Raw genomic sequence first — 20229 nt, 5'->3', positions numbered from 1 at the left:
GGACTTCAACGCCAAGACACAAAGTAGACAGTGTGACATCTATGACTTTGATGACCGAGAGTTACTCTCCACCCTGGAGAACACAGAGACAGAGGACCTCCGGAGATACCACAACACCCACACCATATGAGAGACACATACTCCGTTTGGGATCACACCACTGTCTCGTTATCTATAACCGGATGGCGCAATGGCCATCATCTGGAGGCTTGACTTGTATACTACCATCGGTATCTGGCAGGGGTAGTATAGTGGATTACATCATCGGCCTCAAAGGCAGCCCACCTGCTCACATCCTTCACCATCCCACCACTACCTAGCGGGGCTGACCACGCATACCTTGCTTTCTCTTTCACTGGTTCACCCGTTTCACACACACCACCCACACCCACACTACACACTACCATACATTCCACACATGAGCTTGCCAGAGTCTATTCATCACATCTATATGAGGGGATCTATGCTCTCGACCCAGATACACCACTCTCTCACAGAGGACCTCCGGAGATACCACAACACCCACACCATATGAGAGACACATACTCCGTTTGGGATCACACCACTGTCTCGTTATCTATAACTGGATGGCGCAATGGCCATCATCTGGAGGCTTGACTTGTATACTACCATCGGTATCTGGCAGGGGTAGTATAGTGGATTACATCATCGGCCTCAAAGGCAGCCCACTTGCTCACATCCTTCACCATCCCACCACTACCTAGCGGGGCTGACCACGCATACCTTGCTTTCTCTTTCACTGGTTCACCCGTTTCACACACACCACCCACACCCACACTACACACTACCATACATTCCACACATGAGCTTGCCAAAGTCTATTCATCACATGTATGAGGGGATCTATGCTCTCGACCCAGATACACCACTCTCTACACTCACTAGCCAGCTCTCCGCAGTTCTTCACACTTCAGCCCTCAGTTGCTGCCCACACACTACTCACAATGGCCGACCTCCACCCTCTAGGATGATGCCCAGAACAGATGGTATGACGGGGAGTGCAGAGACTTATACAGACAACTACGGGCTCGACGAGCCTTAGAGGAGATCACCGAGAGCGAGGTCAGGAGACAGATGAAGGCCATTACACGCCCTAAACGGTGGGCCGTCGAGGAGGCGCAGGAGCTTGAGCTGTACCATCTTCTCATGAGTACAGTCACCCACCTTGTGACGCATCAGGAATACCCATCACCTAGTCCTTTCCTACCGAACTTACGGTACAATCCCCTTTACGATGCTCTATGTCACCCATCCTATGACGCATCAGAGATGTCCGTTCCCGGATGGTCGGATACTTCTTACTGATGCTCCTTGTCACCCATCCGTTGTGACGCATGAAAAGTACCCGTTCCTGGTGGCCTTACAGATATTCCCTTTCAGAGTGCTCCTTTCATTACTTTGAATGATGCACTAGGGATACTTTGTACTCGGATGTCTCCACTAAGAAAAACCCTCTCATTTAAAATTCCAAATAATTCATTTAGAATTATTTTTCTGTCAGATAAAGCCAATTTAGCAACATCCCTCTCACTTATAAAGAGTTGTCCTCAACTGTAGAGGTCCAACTAAACTGCCGGGGAGAAACCGGAAAAATTCAAAATCTTGCTCAATGGTGAGTTGAGCCGGTCCTTTCTCAAAAGAGAACTTAAAAATTAAACAAAAATTCAATAATTCAATACTTACCTTACCGGTTCATGTCCTTCCTCTAGTACCTCAAGGATATCCTTCACCAATCATAAACTTACGAGCCACGTAAGAACTCATCATTCACGTCTTTCGAGAATCTGCTAACTCAATTCCACCTTCTCAATCCCGAGAAGAATAATCCTCCTAGAAATCAATCTAGGTCTATGTTCTTGCGCATAACCTTGCGCTATTAGTCTCTTGTGTCCTCCCACATAGGGAATGCCCAAGTCATAGAGCATTAAGCTCGATGTCTTTCTTTCACAATTTGCGATCACCTTAAAGAAGGTTCTTGTTCCGGGCCGTCGCTCAACGTAGGCGGACGGTTCCAATCCGAAGATTCCTTGTGCATAGGTCTGCATCTTCGTGTGTTATCCATGTACTCAAAAGTATACATAATTCTTAAGTTATGTTAGAGTTTCGGTGAACCTGGGAAATTACCTTCCCTTCGTAAGATCCTTAGAGCGAAGACGCTCAACTTGACGATCCCTTGGCTCGATCTTAGAGCAAAACCCGCTCATCAAATAATCTAGGATTTGAATACTTGGATTCCTCAAGCACAGGCCGTAGTCGTCGCTTGTTCCTTCCCTCATAAAGAGAGTGTTCATTCACTTGTGTGAAAAGCACTACCATATCTTCCCTTACCGGGTAGGGGGTGTGGGCTTAAAGAGTATTCAAGCTTAATGAAAGCTTTTCTTTGCTGGAAAGCTCAGAAGGGTTCCTTCATAATTTCTTACCCGCAGTAGCAGGTAATCTGTTCGAGAATTACCCGGATACAGATCAATAGTTGACCTTCCGGCTAGTTAAGCAAACCAATTCATCTCAGAAAACAATTTTCAATTTGATCCTGCTCTCATAAACACTTGAGAGTGAGTAGTCCCGGTTAGACATAACCATACCTCGTGCAAAAGAGCAAACAAGCACAATGCACTTTATGATTTCCGCAAAGATGTAACTTTGATCGAAAACCTGCCCTCTCACTTAAAGTTCGAGGGTCTTCTATTCAAGAACTCAGGAGTTAGATTGAATTCCCTTACTTTAAACTTTCTGTGTTCAATGGTTCCCGTCCCACTACGGGGATTGGATTCTCTGTACACTAAGGTGTACACTTTCAGCTTTTATTGCTGACTCTACTATCTGCTGCAAAGTATCTTGCAGACGGGTTTACAAAATTCGGGCAAAAGTCCTTTGTTAAATTTGTTCATCTTTCGTTCCTCAGAGAGGATCAAGAATGGAGCTACCTTGGCAAGAGTGAACCACTACTTCCTTGGACTCGCTCGTCGCTCGTATTTCTATTGGGCAGACCGAACCCAATCTTCTTGGATGCCTTCCTCAAAAGCGTAGAGGAAAAAAAATTTGTCAGAAAATTCAGCCTTGAATTGAATCCAAGTCTTGTTGTAAGTTCCTTGCAGAGCTTTGGTATATCACCAAGTACTTGCAATCCCCTTGAGGTGTTTGGTCACAATACCTCACCTTCGACGCTTCTCAGAAATTGCCGTTTGCAAAGGCAGCTTCAAATGTCGAATGAAAGCAGTAGCTTTCAAGACATCTTCCCTTCCGTCAAAAGTATCAAACTTGACCGGAGTGTTCTGAGGTTTAGAGACCTTCTTCATATCCTTCCCGGAATGAGGTGATTTCATGGCTATGGTTCTAGATTGACGTTCATGGATATTTTCTGGATTCTGAAGGATCTCGAGCATTCCGCTCCTTGGATTCTCTAGGTTCTTGAGCATCATGCTCTTGTCGCCTTGTCAGAGAATTTCAAGTCTTGTGTCGTCTTCTTACAGAGACAAAAGTTTTCCAACTCTGCGAGCTTTTCCTGCAGGGCTTAGGGTTCGGCCTGCTTGCTTCTCTCTTGGCTTGTCATGGCTTCTTCCCGTATCTTCCCAGAGTCGTCCTCCTTTACAGAGAGACCATGCTCTGATACCATTGTCACAAATGGGAGCGCATAACAATATAAAATATACTCAGATAAATAGAATTTATCACTTAATACTGAAGCCAAAGGATATATATATATATATATATATATATATATATATATATATATATAGAGAGAGAGAGAGAGAGAGAGAGAGTACTGGGACCAGAAGATGGGCTGGTCCATCCCCCCTTAAAGAGAATCCTTTATTAGGGAGAATCTTTTTACAAGCACAAGAACCGGAGAAAACCCCTTCGTTCTAAATCTCTGACTCGATGGTTGTTCCTTCCCATAAGGGAAATCCGAGAGACGAGCTCTCAATCCTTTTTCCGTGTGTACTCCAAGTCGAGACTCCACAGACAATTTCCGAATTCCGTTCCCGGAATTCCCAAGCGTAGGCCAAAGCCTTCTCGCTTCTCCTTCGCGATGAAGTACTTGCAAATACACACGCAGACACGCGACAACTATTCGTATGGAGAATCCACAATAGATACCTGTCGCTCTTGCACGGGAAAAGCGACTTCCGTGCTTCGTAGTCTCGCGCGATCTCTTGCGCTATCTGGCGGCAGAGTCTTCTCTTGCTGACGTTGGTAACCCCTCTTTCAGTGAGGGCATGTGGTGCTTTTATAGCTCCTTGGCCACGACACGAATAGCTGCTCGCGTAGAGATCGCGGCCTTTTTTTTTTTTCGCTGTTCTTCCCGAAATAGGGAGAGAGAATTCGCTGGTTGGTTTTGTTGCTTTATTTTCTAAGTGGCTGCCCACTTATTAATTGGGCGGCTGGCATATTTTAAAATTGGTCTGAACCTGCCCAAAAACTCAATAAAACCTTATAAGTTAAAAACAATGCCTTTCACAACACTTCCGAGGCGTCCCTGGATGCAACCACATGCACGAATGCAATGCAAACATAGATTCCTTGCGGGAAAGCGTTTGCTCTTCCCAGAAAACTCGTTCAAATTTTCCGCTTTTAAGAAAAGCTTCTCAGAACCCATCTTTATTCTTGTGCTTGCATCTTTACGCGTATTCCTCTTTTCCAGTTCGGATTTCCTCTCGACTATGGACTCCCCTTTCCGATGCACCCATCACCCACCTTGTGAGGCATCAGGAACGTACAATCCCCTTCACGATGCTCTGTCACCCATCCTATGACGCATCAGAGATGTCCGTTCCCGGATGGTCGGTTTTTTCTTACTGATGCTCCCTGTCACCCATCCGTTGTGACGCATCAAAAGTACCCGTTCCTAGTGGCCTTACAGATATTCCCTTTCACAGTGCTCCTGTCATTACTTTGAATGACGTACTAGGGATACTCTGTACTTGGATGTCTCCAGTGAGAAAAACCCTCTCACTTAAAATTCCAAATAATTTATTTAGAATTATTTTTCTGTCAGATAAAGCCAATTTAGCAACACAACCCCTCCCCTGCTCCTCTCTTGATCCCTTCCCCTCTCCTCTCATCCCTATCTAGCCCAACCCCCTTACCCCTCCCCTTTTCTACCCCTTGGCCTCTACGGTGAAGTCCATGTATACAGAGAAGCCCAGAATGATCTTTCTGCCAGAATCAGTGATCAGCATGAATTGTTCGGTCTTCAGTTTCTACTTTCTGGTCAGCTTACCTGATTGAGCCGGGGTCATTACTTCTTCATCACATCTTGCAAATATCTGCATTGTTTCATTGGTACTTCCTCCTAGGAACTCAAAATCTTCTCCAAACATCACCTTATTCAGTCCAAGTTTACTGCGCTTTTCCTGGTGTTTCACGGTTCTCTCTAGTCTAACTGTTCTATCTCACTGGGACGGTAAGTGGTCTTGTGGCGGGCAACCTGTAGCAGGGCTACAGTGTCACTGGCATGGGACAAGCAGTTAGTTGCAGCTAGGCTTGAGTCCACACTGGGCGGACTCTCGCCTCGGCTTGCTTGGAGTGTCCAAGCTTGTAATAGTGGTAACAGAGCTCATAACAATTCTTCTTCTACAGAGGATCCGATCCCTTCTGCAGCACACATGGGTTCTCGTGGAGAATTCGGTAGAGACGACACCCCTCGGGCTGTTGGTCGTTAGGGAGATAAAGAAAAGCTGAGTCTCAGCATAGGAACAAAAGAAACCAACGGAGATTTTGGCAAATTTCCGGTGCGGAATCTCACAAACCGGTGTACATGCTAGAGTTCAAGCATCTCTCTCGATTTGTCCAATCGATCCGAGTTTTTCCAGGGATGGGTGTTAGGAAGTAAGGGTTCTTTTGCGGCTGTGTCCGGCCAGTGTGAGGAGGTTTACTCATGCCGGGATGTGTTTAGCCATGTTTAGCTCATGGGTTTGGCTGAGTTTCATGGCCACGTAGGCTCCAGTTTCCCTAGGTGTTGGCCCCCCAGTGGGATATGATGGCTCACATTGGTATTACCCTATTATTCCCTATTTTTTCCCCTTTCCATAGTCGTGAGGGCTGGGAGTCTGGGTCGGGCAGCCTCCTAGAAGAGGTATAGGGGGGGACTCCTTAGTTCGTGTGGACCAACCCCAGAGGAGGGGCGCCCTTCCTTGGGTGCCCCAGTGGGCGTGCTGAGGAGGTCAGTGGGTGTCAGAGACAGCAGTATTCCTAGCGTTTTTGGCATCTGCTTCTCTTATATTTTTGGGCAGCCTTGGGGGTGTTGCTCATCTCCAATGCTGGCAGAAGGATGTGTACAATTGCTTTGTGACCCACAAAATCCGTAAACAATATGCACGTAAGCCACTCATAACCAGAAAGAAACAACTTAATTGCTAAAAGCAATTTTCCAATGTAGAGTTTCCCAAAGCGCTCTGATTGCCACCTCACTATCTTCCATACAGCTTCCATGTTAGTAAATGTCCGTACCGTATGGATTGCCACACCAGCATCCATCTTATGATGCTGCTTGAAAGGACTCTCTACGCAATCCCTTCTTCTCTATAGATATTCTGTCACCAGGAGGTGTATTTTTCCTGTTGCCTTCCGTAAATAAGTATTAGATATATTTATTTTATTTTTACTTGTTTGTCCCAAAACCCTTGAAAAGGTGCAAGTGGACATTGCATGGCCAGTGTGAAACGGCTGCAGCCAAATGGGTTTCTCACATCGGGGATCTAGGTCGGTCAGACAGGGACTGCCCGGGCCAGTTTAGCAATGAATTCTGATGAGTATGGAAGCTCGTGTGCGCCAAACTGGAATTTGGGCCACTCGTCAAGTCTCTGCAACTTTATAAGTTGAAAGGGGCCAGTAAATTAACCCACATTGTAGATGGTGGTCAAATGGTATTCTTCAATGATGGTCAGGAGACCGATAGGGACGCCATGGAAGCATCTCCTAAAATTTAGGAAACTGCTATTTTTGACCAGAAAATGTGTTCGCGTCATTAGCTCTGGAATGACAAGGGGAACATTTCATTGCTCTGCTGCTAAGTCAACTGATGCACCAGTTGAGATATTTTTAGCAGGGAAAGCCCAAACTCGAAAACTGGGCGACGTGTCAGCCTGTGAGCGATTCTGCCACTCCGGGAGGCAAAAACGAGCTGCATATCAACAAAGGGGGCGCCATTTTCAGCCTCAGGTGGATTGTAGCAGGTACAGAAGCTATGGAATGCTTACCTTGCCCTCTATGCACAGTATGGTGACGGGAGTGATGCCCCGCACGCTACATACTGCTCTCTTTCTCCCCTACGTACAGTATGTTATGCCCCACTAGTGGGCTTCTCATTTGACCTATGTACAGTTCTGGGGGTTTATGTGCATTTGCCAAGGCAAGAGCCTTCTGAACAGGAACGAGATTAGCTAATTGCTAATCCCCCACAGGTATGCACAGTTCCATCACGAAAGATTGCGAGTTTGGAGAGTTTTCTCGCGTGAAAACTCGTCCAATTCACAGGGGAACTGTCCCATTGCGTGTGGGAGCCCTTGGGACACGCGTAGGCGTGTTCGCTCCGCTAAAAACGATCCGAAACAGGGAATTACCGCCTGCTGTGTTTTTCTGCAGGTTTAGGGTTTCGCACCTAAACTGCAAGGGAACATCGGGGGAGCCTCGTGAGAGCCTTGGGATGCGTGTACAGGCTTTTGGGCTCCCGGCAGTGAAAAACAGAGAATTACAGCCCGCTGAATTTCTGTGACAGCTCACCAGAAAGCTTCCAGATATCGAGGGAATCCGTCCTAGACAGGTGTTTTTGACCTACAGGGGTTTTTGCGCCATTATGCTGTCAAAATCCGGTCGAAAACCTGCGTTTTCAGCCCTCGCCAGGTTTGGACAGCTTTGTGAAAGCTTGTGCTAAGTGGTCGGATCGTCTACCTTAATTTGAATAAAGAAATACCGAAAGGGGCGCCAGTCTTTGGGGCCTACAGGGTGTCGGTCTCGTGTGCGCAGTGACATTCTAGTCGCTGGACGCAACTGTGTTCTCTTCCCTTCTCAGTGCTCTGTGTAAAGTTAACAGGTAATTGAAATAGTACCGCCCTCTACGTTGTATAGGCCGGTTATATGGTTCCATCGACGGGATAGTCACTTTTTCTTCAAAAAGTGCAGCGTGGATTGTTGTGGGTGAAAGCAACACAGAGCTTGTCGATATGGCAGAGCAGAGAGACCAAGTACCTGAAGAGGGATCTTCCTCACATGGCACAGAGAAAATTCCTACTCTTCAAGAAGAGGACAGGTTGTTTAGAACTCAACTGCGTTGTTGCATGGACATGTTTCAGCAGTTGGCTAACAACCCAAGGATTCAGGAATTCCTACAGGCTCCGACACAGGGTTTTCAGCCTCCTACACAAGGCATGACTGAGCCGTTGCAAGAAAAGGAGATTTCCAATGCGCAGAGGACTCATGATGCTCGAGGGAAAGCCCATGTGGTTGAGCAACTAGCGGTGTCCAATGATCCAAAGCAACTTGCTTTAGCTGGAAATGAACCGTTTTTGAATGGTCAAGGGAGCAATGAACAGGCTATGCGTCAGACCCTTCCATTACCTAATACTTATCCTGGTTGTTTTGGAGGTGGTTCAGTGTTTCAAGCTATGGCTGGACCTTCCACAGGTTATATGCCAGGGAATGTGTTCGGGACAATGCAAACAGGCATGGGTAACCCCATGTACGCGATAATGGGTGTCCAACCAGGTTTTCAGGGTGCCTATGGTCAGTTTCGAGTGCCTGGAACACAATTTGGTATGGCTGGTTTTTCACAGCCATACGTACAAAATGCAGATATGACAGGGAAAACAGTTGATGCGACTGCTGGAATGAACACTTATGGAGCACCACTGTTACAGGCACCTCTTTATGATAATGTGGCTCCTTTGAGTCAGCCTAAGGATTATAAGGAAGGTGGGCAGGGAGTGAAGTTTGAAACTTGCAGAGGAACTGAGGACCAATTAAAGGCTTTGACCTTCATACAGCAGTTCGATGCAGCTTATGCTGGAGGCAACTTCACGGAATCTTCAAAGGTACGCAAGGCTGCCACTTTCTTGAAAGGGAATGCGCTCCAATGGTGGACCGCATTGTTGAACCAGGGTCAAGCCCCAACAACGTGGGTCCAATTCAAACAACTTTTTGTGCGTGCATGGTTGACAAACACTTTTGAAGTGGATGTAATGACGGAATGGCACGAGTTGAATGCTAAACAGTGTGCGGCTCTGGAAGAGTACAATAAACGGTTTTGGGCCGCACTGTTGCCAGCCACCTCTTACAGGTTTGTGCCTTTGTCAGAACAAATTGAGAAGTACTGTTGCGGATTGCCCAAGAAAATCAGGGACTACTGCACAAAGACTACTGTCATGAATATGTTTCAATTGATAGAGAATGCAAGAGTGGCCAGCAATCTGTCGAAGGGAGATTCCGATGGATTTAATAGCCACAAGAAAGGGCCCCAGGGCAAACAGTTTTCAGCCAAGGGCAATGTTGCAGCAAAGCCTTCTGAGCCTCCCACAAAGAAGCCCTCCACTGAAGAAGGTGATACGTCCAAGAAGCAGTCTAAGTCTTCTTCGGGACGAGGACAAGGACAAAAAAGGCATTTTTCTGGCAAAACTTTTGAAGAAAGGAAAGCTCTTAGGGAGGCCAAGAAATGCTACATTTGTGAAGAGGAAGGACACTTTGCAAATGAGTGCCCACAGAAGAAGTCACATGATAAGGATGACAAGTCAGACCATAAAGGGAAGAAGCCAAAGCCGAGTGCAGGACTTGTTCCAGATTTTGTTGGAGATCAGCCAAACACAAATGCCACGGAGCTGTGCAGAGCTTGGGGCAAAGTTAGAGACCAGATAGTGCTGGTTTTCTTTGATCCAGGAGCCCGTGCAAATTTCATATCACCAGAATTGGCATCAAAGTTGGGCATTCGTGCAGAGGAGATGGGTATGACAGGCGAAGCAGGTTTGGCATGCCCAGGACATTCAGAGCCTGTTACTCCCATTCTGGGAAAGCTTCGTCTGCACATTCAGAGCTATGTGGATGCGGAAGAATTTCATATTATGCCGCTTGAGGGCTGTGATGTGTTATTGGGTATCCCATGGTGTTACATGTTGCATGCTATGGTGGATACTTACAACAAAAAGATTACCCTTGTACATAGAGGAAAGACTCATGTCCTTGATGTAAAGCTTAAAGGCGAGTCTGTTCCAATTGTTTCTGCTTCTGCTCTTTTATCTGTAATAAAGAATCATCTTTCTACGTACTTGATCTTTGCAAAAGAAGTACCTCAAGTTGTATCTAATTTGTCTACCTTAGATAAAGACAGGTTAACTTTTTTGAGTGGTTTCAGTGATTGTTTTTCGGACTCTTTGCCAGGGGAGTTACCTCCTGAGAGACCTGAGGATCATACAATAGATCTTGTGCCAGGTTCTAGTCCACCGAATAGACCACCATACAGGGTTAGTGTAGCCCAGCAGAAAGACATTATGGGTCAGGTCAACGAGCTTTTAGAGAAGGGGCTGATTCAGCCCAGTTCATCCCCTTTTTGTTCGCCTGTACTCTTAGTGCAGAAGAAGGATGGTTCATGGCGCTTGCGCATTGACTATCGCGCCTTGAATAAGAATACTATCAAGAACAGGTTGCCATACCGAGGATAGATGACATTCTTGATCGGCTTGAGGGAGCGTCATTGTTTACAAGAATAGACCTAAAGAGCGGGTATCATCAGATACGCATTAGACCAGAAGATGTCCATAAGACTGCGTTTAGGACAACATTTGGTCTCTATGAGTTTCTTGTCATGCCATTTGGTCTCACAAATGCTCCTGCCACATTTAATAGAACGATGGACATAATTTTTAGACCACATAGAAACTTCGTGGGTACCTTCTCTGATGACATGATTGTCTAGTCAAAGTCTGAAGAGGAGCATAGGGATCACTTGACCGCAGTTTTCAATGAGCTACGCAAGAATAGCCTAGTCATCAATGCGAAGAAAAGTGAGTTCTTTTTGCAAGAAATTCACTTCCTTGGGCACATTGTTTCAAAGGATGGGGTACGCATGGATCCCGCTAAAGTGAAAGCAATTAGGTCATGGCCAGACTTGAAGTCCGTACATGACATTCGAAGCTTTCTAGGCTTATGTTCCTACTACAGGAGGTTCATCCGAAATTTTGCTGAGATTGCTTCTCCACTCCATGCAGTGCAAGGAAAAGGAGTTACTTTCAAGTGGACAGCCAAGGAAATTTTAGCGTTCAAACACTTGAAAGAGAAGCTGACTTCAGATCCGGTAATTATTTTGCCAGATCTTTTTAAACCTTTTGTGGTTCAATGTGATGCGTGTGGCCATAGTCTTGGTGCAGTTCTGATGCAGAATGGCCGAGTAGTCGCATACGAGAGCAGAATTCTTTTGAAGACTGAAAGGAACTTGCAAGTCTATGAGAAAGAATTGCTGGCAGTAATTCATGCTCTCACTAGTTGGAAACACTATTTGCTAGGGGCTGATTTTGTTGTCCAAACGGATCATCAAACCTTGCGATATTTTCTTACATAGACGAAGTTGTCTTAGAAGCACATGCGATGGGCAAACATCTTGTCAATGTTCCATTTTCAGATTGTGCATGTGCAAGGGAAAAAGAACGTGGTGGCTGATGCGTTGTCACGAAAGCCCCAAATTTCAGCAGTGTCAATTCCGTACCATTGTGAACTAGACGAAATGAAGACACAATATGTTGAAGATTCAGATTTTGCAAGGATCTATGACCAGCTTGTTGATGGGCAACATCATGAGCACTATATGCTTAAGAAATACTTTCTCATGATGCATGGAAAGTTATGCGTTACTAAACAGTTACGGCCAAAGATTTTGATGGAAAGTCATGCTCCACCTTATGCTGGGCATCGTGGAATTGATGCGACAGTGAAAGGGGTTGAGGCATTCTTCTATTGGCCAGCTTTGCGTCAAGATGTTGACACATTTGTAAGATCATGGTTAGTATGCCAAAAAGTCAAATTTGACAGACAAAAGCAACCAGGATTGTTGCAGCCATTGCCGATCCCTGATAGGCCATGGGAAAGCATAGCAATGGACTTTATCTTTGATCTTCCAAGGACGCAAACAGGCAATGATGGGATTTGGACTATCATTTGTAGGTTCAGTAAGCAGGCCCATTTCATTCCTGTGAGGAAGAAGATAAAGCCAGAACACATGGTCAAGATATTCATGAGCAATATCTTTAAATATCACGAGATGCCTCAGTCAATTGTCAGTGACAGGGATCCACGTATGACGAGTCTTTTCTGGAAGGCATTGTTTGAGAACATGGGCACTACGCTAAAGTTCTCTTCTTCGTTTCATCCGCAAACTGATGGACAGTCAGAAGAGGCAAATTCTACTGTCTTGGACCTACTCAAATGTTATGTCTCAGAGCACAAGGCAACTTGGAAACACCATCTCCCATTGGTTGAATATATTTACAATAACAGTGTGCATACATCAACAGGTAAGGCACCATTTGAGATAGTGGAAGGAGGAAAGAAAGTCCCACCCATTTTGCAGACTAAGGACAAGATATTTGAGGCAGACAAGTATGTGTAAGATATGGATGAAACATACAGGAAGATAAAGATTGCTCTTGAGAAGACTCAGGCTAAGCAAAAGAAAGCTGCTGATCGTCACCGTCGTGAACTTGTATTTTCACTTGGTGATTGGGTACTTTTGCGCTTTGAAAATGCCAGGTGAAGGAAAAGGAAAGGCAAGGAACGCTTGTTTCCTAAGCTCAGTATGCGATATTATGGTCCTTTTCAGATTTCAGAAAAGATCAGCGATGCAGCTTACAGGGTAAAGCTACCAGAAGGCTGGAAAATACATAATGCTTTTCATGTCAGCCTTCTAAGGCCCTTTGTTGGTGATGTGCCAGAGAATATGCTTGATGAGGAACAACCCGAAGTGGAAGAATTGGATGAAATCCTTGTTCCTGAACAGATATTGGCACATAAAGAAAGAAAGGTTAGAGGAAAAGTTGCAAGACGCTATTTGGTGAAGTTCAAGAACTATCCATCATTAGATGCCAAATGGATGGAAGAGTCTGAATTGCTTGATTCACCTCAGCTATTGCAATTGTATCTTGAAGCCTTTCAAATGGAACCCACAGTGACTTGATGCAACCTTTTTGGAGCAAGGCAAGAGCATGGTTCATGATGCTCAAGAGAGTAGTTAAGCAATTGTATCTACTCTTTCCATACAGAATTTAGCTAGAGAAGTTTGTGCTCAAGAGTACACTAGAAGACTTCTATGCTTGATATATGTGTCATAGCCAGGTTGGTGGGATTGTTTAATCGTCCAACGCTACATTTCCGGAAGCATGTATATCTTGGATTCCCATCATAGAATATATGTGATATCAGGAGATATCTGCATGTATTATTGGCATGCAAGCGAGGTCGCTTGCAGTATTTCAAGGGTGGGGTGTGTCACCAGGAGGTGTATTTTTCCTGTTGCCTTCCGTAAATAAGTATTAGATATATTTATTTTATTTTTACTTGTTTGTCCCAAAACCCTTGAAAAGGTGCAAGTGGACATTGCATGGCCAGTGTGAAACGGCTGCAGCCAAATGGGTTTCTCACATCGGGGATCTAGGTCGGTCAGACAGGGACTGCCCGGGCCAGTTTACCACTGAATTCTGATGAGTATGGAAGCTCGTGTGCGCCAAACTGGAATTTGGGCCACTCGTCAAGTCACTGCAACTTTATAAGTTGAAAGGGGCCAATAAATTAACCCACATTGTAGATGGTGGTCAAATGGTATTCTTCAATGATGGTCAGGAGACCGATAGGGACGCCATGGAAGCATCTCCTAAAATTTAGGGAACTGCTATTTTTGACCAGAAAATGTGTTCGCGTCATTAGCTCTGGAATGACAAGGGGAACATTTTATTGCTCTGCTGCTAGGTCAACTGACGCACCAGTTGAGATATTTTTAGCAGGGAAAGCCCAAACTCGAAAACTGGGCGACTTGTCAGCCTGTGAGCGATTCTGCCACTCCGGGAGGCAAAAACGAGCTGCATATCAACAAAGGGGGCGCCATTTTCAGCCTCAGGTGGATTGTAGCAGGTACAGAAGCTATGAAATGCTTACCTTGCCCTCTATGCACAGTATGGTGACGGGAGTGATGCCCCGCACGCTACATACTGCTCTCTTTCTCCCCTACGTACAGTATGTTATGCCCCACTAGTGGGCTTCTCATTTGACCTATGTACAGTTCTGGGGGTTTATGCGCGTTTGCCAAGGCAAGAGCCTTCTGAATAGGAACCAGATTAGCTAATTGCTAATCCCCCACAGGTACGCACAGTTCCATCACGAAAGATTGCGAGTTTGGAGAGTTTTCTCGCGTGAAAACTCGTCCAATTCATAGGGGAACTGTCCCATTGCGTGCGGGAGCCCTTGGGACACGCGTAGGCGTGTTCGCTCCGCTAAAAACGATCCGAAACAGGGAATTACAGCCTACTGTGTTTTTCTGCAGGTTTAGGGTTTCGCACCTAAACTGCAAGGGAACATCGGGGGAGCCTCGTGAGAGCCTTGGGATGCGTGTACAGGCTTTTGGGCTCCCGGCAGTGAAAAACAGAGAATTACAGCCCATTGAATTTCTGTGACAGCTCACCAGAAAGCTTCCAGATATCGAGGGAATCCGTCCTAGACAGGTGTTTTTGACCTACAGAGGTTTTTGCGCCATTATGCTGTCGAAATCCGGTCGAAAACCTGCGTTTTCAGCCCTCGCCAGGTTTGGACAGCTTTGTGAAAGCTTGTGCTAAGTGGTCGGATCGTCTACCTTAATTTGAATAAAGAAATACCGAAAGGGGCGCCAGTCTTTGGGGCCTACATGGTGTCGGTCTCGTGTGCGCAGTGACATTCTAGTCGCTGGACGCAACTGTGTTCTCTTCCCTTCTCAGTGCTCTGTGTAAAGTTAACACGTAATTGAAATAGTACCGCCCTCTACGTTGTATAGGCCGGTTATATATTCTGCTCCGTACTGTGTGGTTACATCATTAGTTTAAGTAAATCAAGTCTCCCCATAAAATTGCAATGTGAGTGAATGAGCCCTTGTAGGCACAGTAACTCCTCTATTCACAATGGCATGCCACTTGTAGTATGTAAGAGTTGCACACAACCTATGTTATCAAATGCTGTGGAACAAAATGTCTCAAACCAACTACCGAGGAACTGGCCACATCGCAAAATATGGGTCTCCCATAAGTTATACTCCCGAATCATAAAGAAATCAATGCATCCTCCAACCAGGCATTATTGTAGTTCTTGTCACTCTGCCTGGATGTTGCGAAGAGGGGGTTTTTCCAAGTGCCTGCACATTCCATTAGACAATTGTCATGGGGATCTGATCTAGAGAGGCACACGTCCACCATCCCACAGTCATATATAGGTGCTAAGATTCCTACGTCTCACTCTCTTTTTCTTGTGCACCATTTACCTATATGCGATTTATAGGTACAACCTATGCTACTATATATATCAGACAGGATCTTCATGATGTTTTTCTCAATGTTATTTATGAGGGCGTCTATCGGTTTGACCCCTTAATGCCACTGGAGACACTTACCACCCAACTATCTTCCATCTTACACATTTTAGCCGTCAGCAGTTTCCTTCAGCACACACGTGGGAGGCATTGCACCCTTTGGGACTATACCCTTGAACAGATGGTATTCTGATATGCGCAGAGAGCCATACAGATGTCTCCATTCATAGCTGCATTGGGAGAGAGCTGGACCTGCTGAGAGATAAGAGCCCTAATTGATACTTGAGATTGTTTTTGGAATTCGGCAATGGACTACAAGGTTTTGCTACACTGCTAGAGGTGGACAGAGCTTTTGTGTACGCTTCACTCGTTCTACACAATTTTTTATGATTGTATCCTATTATTGTATGGGTATTTTATCCCTATGATGTCATTGTATATTTTTCATGGTTTTTTTTATATTTGTTGTGTATTGACTGATGGTCAAGACTCAAATTTTATGTTATACAATAGGGAATATGCCCCATTTTTTCTCAAAAAAAGGATGCTAAATGATCTCGTAAAAAGAAAGAATTCAAGGGGGCTCAGGGTTCGAGCTATATCTCCTACTCACGAGTAGAGTTGTAGCCATAGCAAGGCACTTGCTCACCAAAACCTCGCCTAGTTGCTTCATCGAGGATAGGCTTCATCGAGGATCCAAAGGGATGGCACTATTATGTAGAGAGACTCTACCATGAGTCTAGACAGCCACCGATACCAAAGCCACTAGAGCAAGACCCAACCACATCCACTTTCTTCACCATAGTGATGGTGGAGCGAGGCCATAGTCTGCCTGCAGCGGGCAAATGTCTTATAATGTATGCATGAACAGTGAGCATCTTATCTATGAAGCGGGCACTCTTGCCCTTTTTATTACCGACACTCTTGCCCCTTTCATTGCACACATATTGAATGGAGCATTGGTAGAGGGGCTATGAGTGGAGGTGGATTATGCCCACTATTGTGCCCATCCACAAGTTTGGGGCCACTTCCGACTGGAGCTAGAGGACTATCATGTTCTGGCTGAACTGGTACAAAGTACGGGATGCCTGTCGGTGATTGAAGAGGCACAAGGCAGCTGGTGGAGATGGGTTACCACTCGAATTCTTTAAGCTGCTTGTGAAAGACAAGGGGTTGCGAATGGATCGTGGAAGGCTTACTTGTACATGATCAAGGGTATTTATGACACAGGAGATATTCCGGCCGGCGCTAGGATCACTCTAATCTCGGTCACCATAAAAATCCTCACCAGGGTCATGATTAGGCGGATCACTAAGATACTTGAAAAGAGAAACTTCTTCAATCCCGGCCAAGCAGGATTCGGTGCCAAGGAGGAATGCATAGAGCAAGTTGCATGTCCGAAGGGGATGATGAAACTCCGTCATAAGGAAGGGAAACTGACCTATGCGGCCTACATTGATTTCAAGAAGGCATACGACATAGTACCGCACGAGGTGTTGTTACTGAAGCTCGCTGCGGCTGGTGTGCAAGGTCGAGCGCTTAGACTTTTCCAAGCACTCTATAAGTCCACCTCTATTAGACACATGGAGCAGTTGTCAGATTCGATTCCGGTGTAGCGGGGAGTCCGCCAAGGTTACCCGGGATCGCCCTGCCTCTTTAAAATATATATAAATGATATTTTGGATGCAAATGGGGAAACATGGGGCCTGGAAATACTTAACTTCATCAAGAGAATTAAGGGACTCCTTTTTGCCGATGATCTGGTTCTGCTTGCTGACTCTCTTGAAAGCCTACAAACTAGCCTGTTCAAGGTAAGCGAATGGGCCAAGACCTAGGGGATGACCTTTGGAATTGACAAGTGCATGGTCACGGTGTTCCACGGAGACCTGCAGGACCTCTCTATGAGGATCTTTCTTCTGGGGGCCGAGATGGTTGTAGTAGGTGAAACGTACAAGTACCTTGGCATCGATGTAGACTCGACCTTCTCCATTGAACGCATTGTCAAGGAGCGAGCGGACAAAGGTAGGAAAAGCCTATTCGCATGCCAACATCTACTGGCAAACCGAGCCATCCCCAACTGGTCTCGACTAATTGTTTTCAAGGCGTGCGTGTACCCAGTGATTTGTTATGGTGCGGAAATTATGGGGGCCCACGATCAGCGTGCCCTTCACTCTCTGCAGCGTTTCGTCGCCACCGGGATGCGAATGTTACTCGGTAAGGGAGCAAGGTCGACCTCTATAGGGACGGCAACTCTCCAACATCCCACCTGTACCTGTATTCTTTGGGGGACAACGAGCAAGGGCTTTTCACAAGTACCGCTCGGTTTCATCCACCTGGATAGGCTCCTTGGTAAACAAGAAGCCCAAGAACCAACCGTACAAGAAGTGGACTTCGATGACCAGAACTCAGAATTGGATGAATAAATATATCCCTGCGGCTGACTTTACCTGAGTTCGCTACCACGCATGGGACAAGTGGGACGAGAGGCATTTGTGCCTAGGGTTGGAGCCCTATAAGACGGCCGGCTATGAACAAATGCGTGGATAGGAGCACTAGCTCTCGCGAGAGTAGGCGGACTCAAACTGGCGGATAGTTGGAGGCGCGGACACAGTATTTTCTCACTATGCTCTTAGTTAGAGGGTCGTTCGCTTTTGCATTTGCTGGTGTCTTGCTCGGCAATTGATGATTCTAGGGGGTGCTGGCTAAACCGGTTCAACTCCACCTTCAACGATATCGACCCGTCGTTGGACCCTGAAGAAAAGACCGTTATCCTCCTTGGTGGGGAGGCTTGTGGGAAGGGGCTGCCCTTCTTGGTACATCGTGATCTGCACTCGAGGATCGGAGTTGCAGGACACGTCTATGTGGCAAGTTCGTCAGTGAGGTTGTACCCGGGTACTTGAGTGCTTTGCATAGGCGGATGGAAGGATAATTTCTTCCTTCCTATGCTTCTATTTTTACAATTTGATCCCTTTCGAGGGAAATGACGTCATTCTCCCGAAGCGAAGCCAAATGAGCTACAAGAGCCACTCAAGTGCCTTGCCTCCGCGGAAGGTTCAACCTCGTCAAAGGGGTTGGGAGGTGCAAAGGGATGAGAGACCCATCTCGCTGACTAGTTTTGGGCGTGACAACGACCAAGTACCTCCGTTCAGAGGCCCAGGTATTGCGGAACTTGCGTCGGTCTTCGCTTTCCTCCAGGTAACTTATCGCTCACCTCGCTAAACTACCCTTGTAACCCGACAGTTTCCCCCTAGGAAATGCCATGCCTGCTTGGAAGGGTCGGCTCACAGGTGGCGTCCGTTGAGGTTGGTGTTGTGAGGGCACTGCCCTAAGAGTGTAGATAATCTTGGCCTCTTTGGGAAGCAAAACCTCACGCAGTCCAGAGGAAACTAGTGACAAAAGCGTCTGCCCTAGGAGCCTGGGTGCATAGTCTTGGTCGTTCTTTTGCATTTTTTTGGTGTATGAGGGGAACGGCCGAGAGTGCCCAAACCCGACTCCTAAAACAAAACAACACGAAAAATCATGTTCGGCCACACATTGACCAAATTTCCCAAATAATGCTGTTAATATCTGGCATCATTGTTTCAAAACTTAGGACCCAACGCTGGTAAAGTCAACTGAAAGCTCTACAGCTTACATAATCCATGTCTGGCATCACTTTTGCAAAGGTTCTACCAGTTCCTGATTACAGACACTGGTTGGGTATTTTCAGTGTAGGGCATCCAACACAGTCCCCTAGCATCCTAGTTACCAACTCAATCCATGATGTGCAACCCTTCGCAAAACAAATGTGGTCTTAAAGGTCGCATAGCGTTCCTTGAAATCTTTATAGAAGTGCTCTCCTTTAGCGCAACGAGAGGCTCTTGTATGCATGATATCAGTCTTTGTGTGTAGATTTTGAAATTGCTGCTTGCCAGGTCCTTCAAATTTGGAAGGGTAGTCACCTTGGTGATTAGCTGACTATAGTTGCTTTGTTTCAGTGAGCATTTCTTGCATTGTTTCTGCAATAAGCACAAGCCTTTTATAACTCACATGGGTATGCATGCTCCTAGGGAGTTGGAGCTTTGTCATGTGGGTACAGACATTACTTGCACCTTCTCTTAGAGTGCCCAAAGTTGAGAATTCGAACCTTTTTTTTAGGGACTGTGGAAGGTTAGTGGTGGAGATGCTCGATTTCAAGTGTTGCTGTCAATGCAAACCCCTCGCAATCTTTTGCTTGTCATGGATCAGGATGTGGCAGGTCATCATATCGCGAAGGTAATGTGTGAAATATTATACTTAGTATTCAGATTTTTGTATTTGCTTCTCTGCTGTATGTACAACTCAGGTTTGAATGCACAGCAGAAGTGTTTACCATAAAGACTTATAAGTTGTGAAGCTTCTGCTCATATAAACGAAAGGAAGTGCCACACCTGCAGATTTAGTCTGATGCTGGCAAGTAACTATGTTTGGTGATCAGAATTGGTGATTGATATTTTGTGGAAAACTTTGTCACAGTGATGGTTATTACTGAGGCTTATAAGTTGTGAAACTTCTGCTCATATAAACGAAAGGAAGTGCCACACCTGCAGATTTAGTCTGATGCTGACAAGTAACTATGTTTGGTGATTAGAATTGGTGATTGATACTTCGTGGAAACCTTTATGTCACAGTGATGGTTATTCCTGAGATGGTTACATTAAAGTTCTTCA

The 20229-nt window shown here is 45.8% G+C and overlaps 1 protein-coding gene across 2 annotated transcripts in view; it reads left to right on the top strand.

The window, feature by feature from the left end:
- The window catches only part of LOC147462476 (uncharacterized), a 181723-nt gene that overhangs the window by 110567 nt on the left and 50927 nt on the right, over positions 1-20229 (top strand). For both annotated transcript variants that reach the window (XR_015189957.1, XM_086526300.1), the window contains exon 4: positions 19679-19795. Coding sequence is in view for 1 of the 2 variants with exons in the window: in XM_086526300.1 (XP_086382426.1) it covers positions 19679-19795 (117 nt within the window). In the remaining variant the exon portion in view is untranslated. The remainder of the gene's footprint in view (positions 1-19678; positions 19796-20229) is intronic.

The sequence above is a fragment of the Adiantum capillus-veneris genome, chromosome 2 (genome assembly GCF_014529385.1).
Source record: "Adiantum capillus-veneris isolate H3 chromosome 2, ASM1452938v2, whole genome shotgun sequence".
In the NCBI taxonomy this organism is placed as follows: domain Eukaryota; kingdom Viridiplantae; phylum Streptophyta; class Polypodiopsida; order Polypodiales; family Pteridaceae; genus Adiantum; species Adiantum capillus-veneris.
The sequence above is the reverse complement of the archived record's forward strand: the minus strand, read 5'-3'. Positions and strand labels throughout refer to the sequence as shown.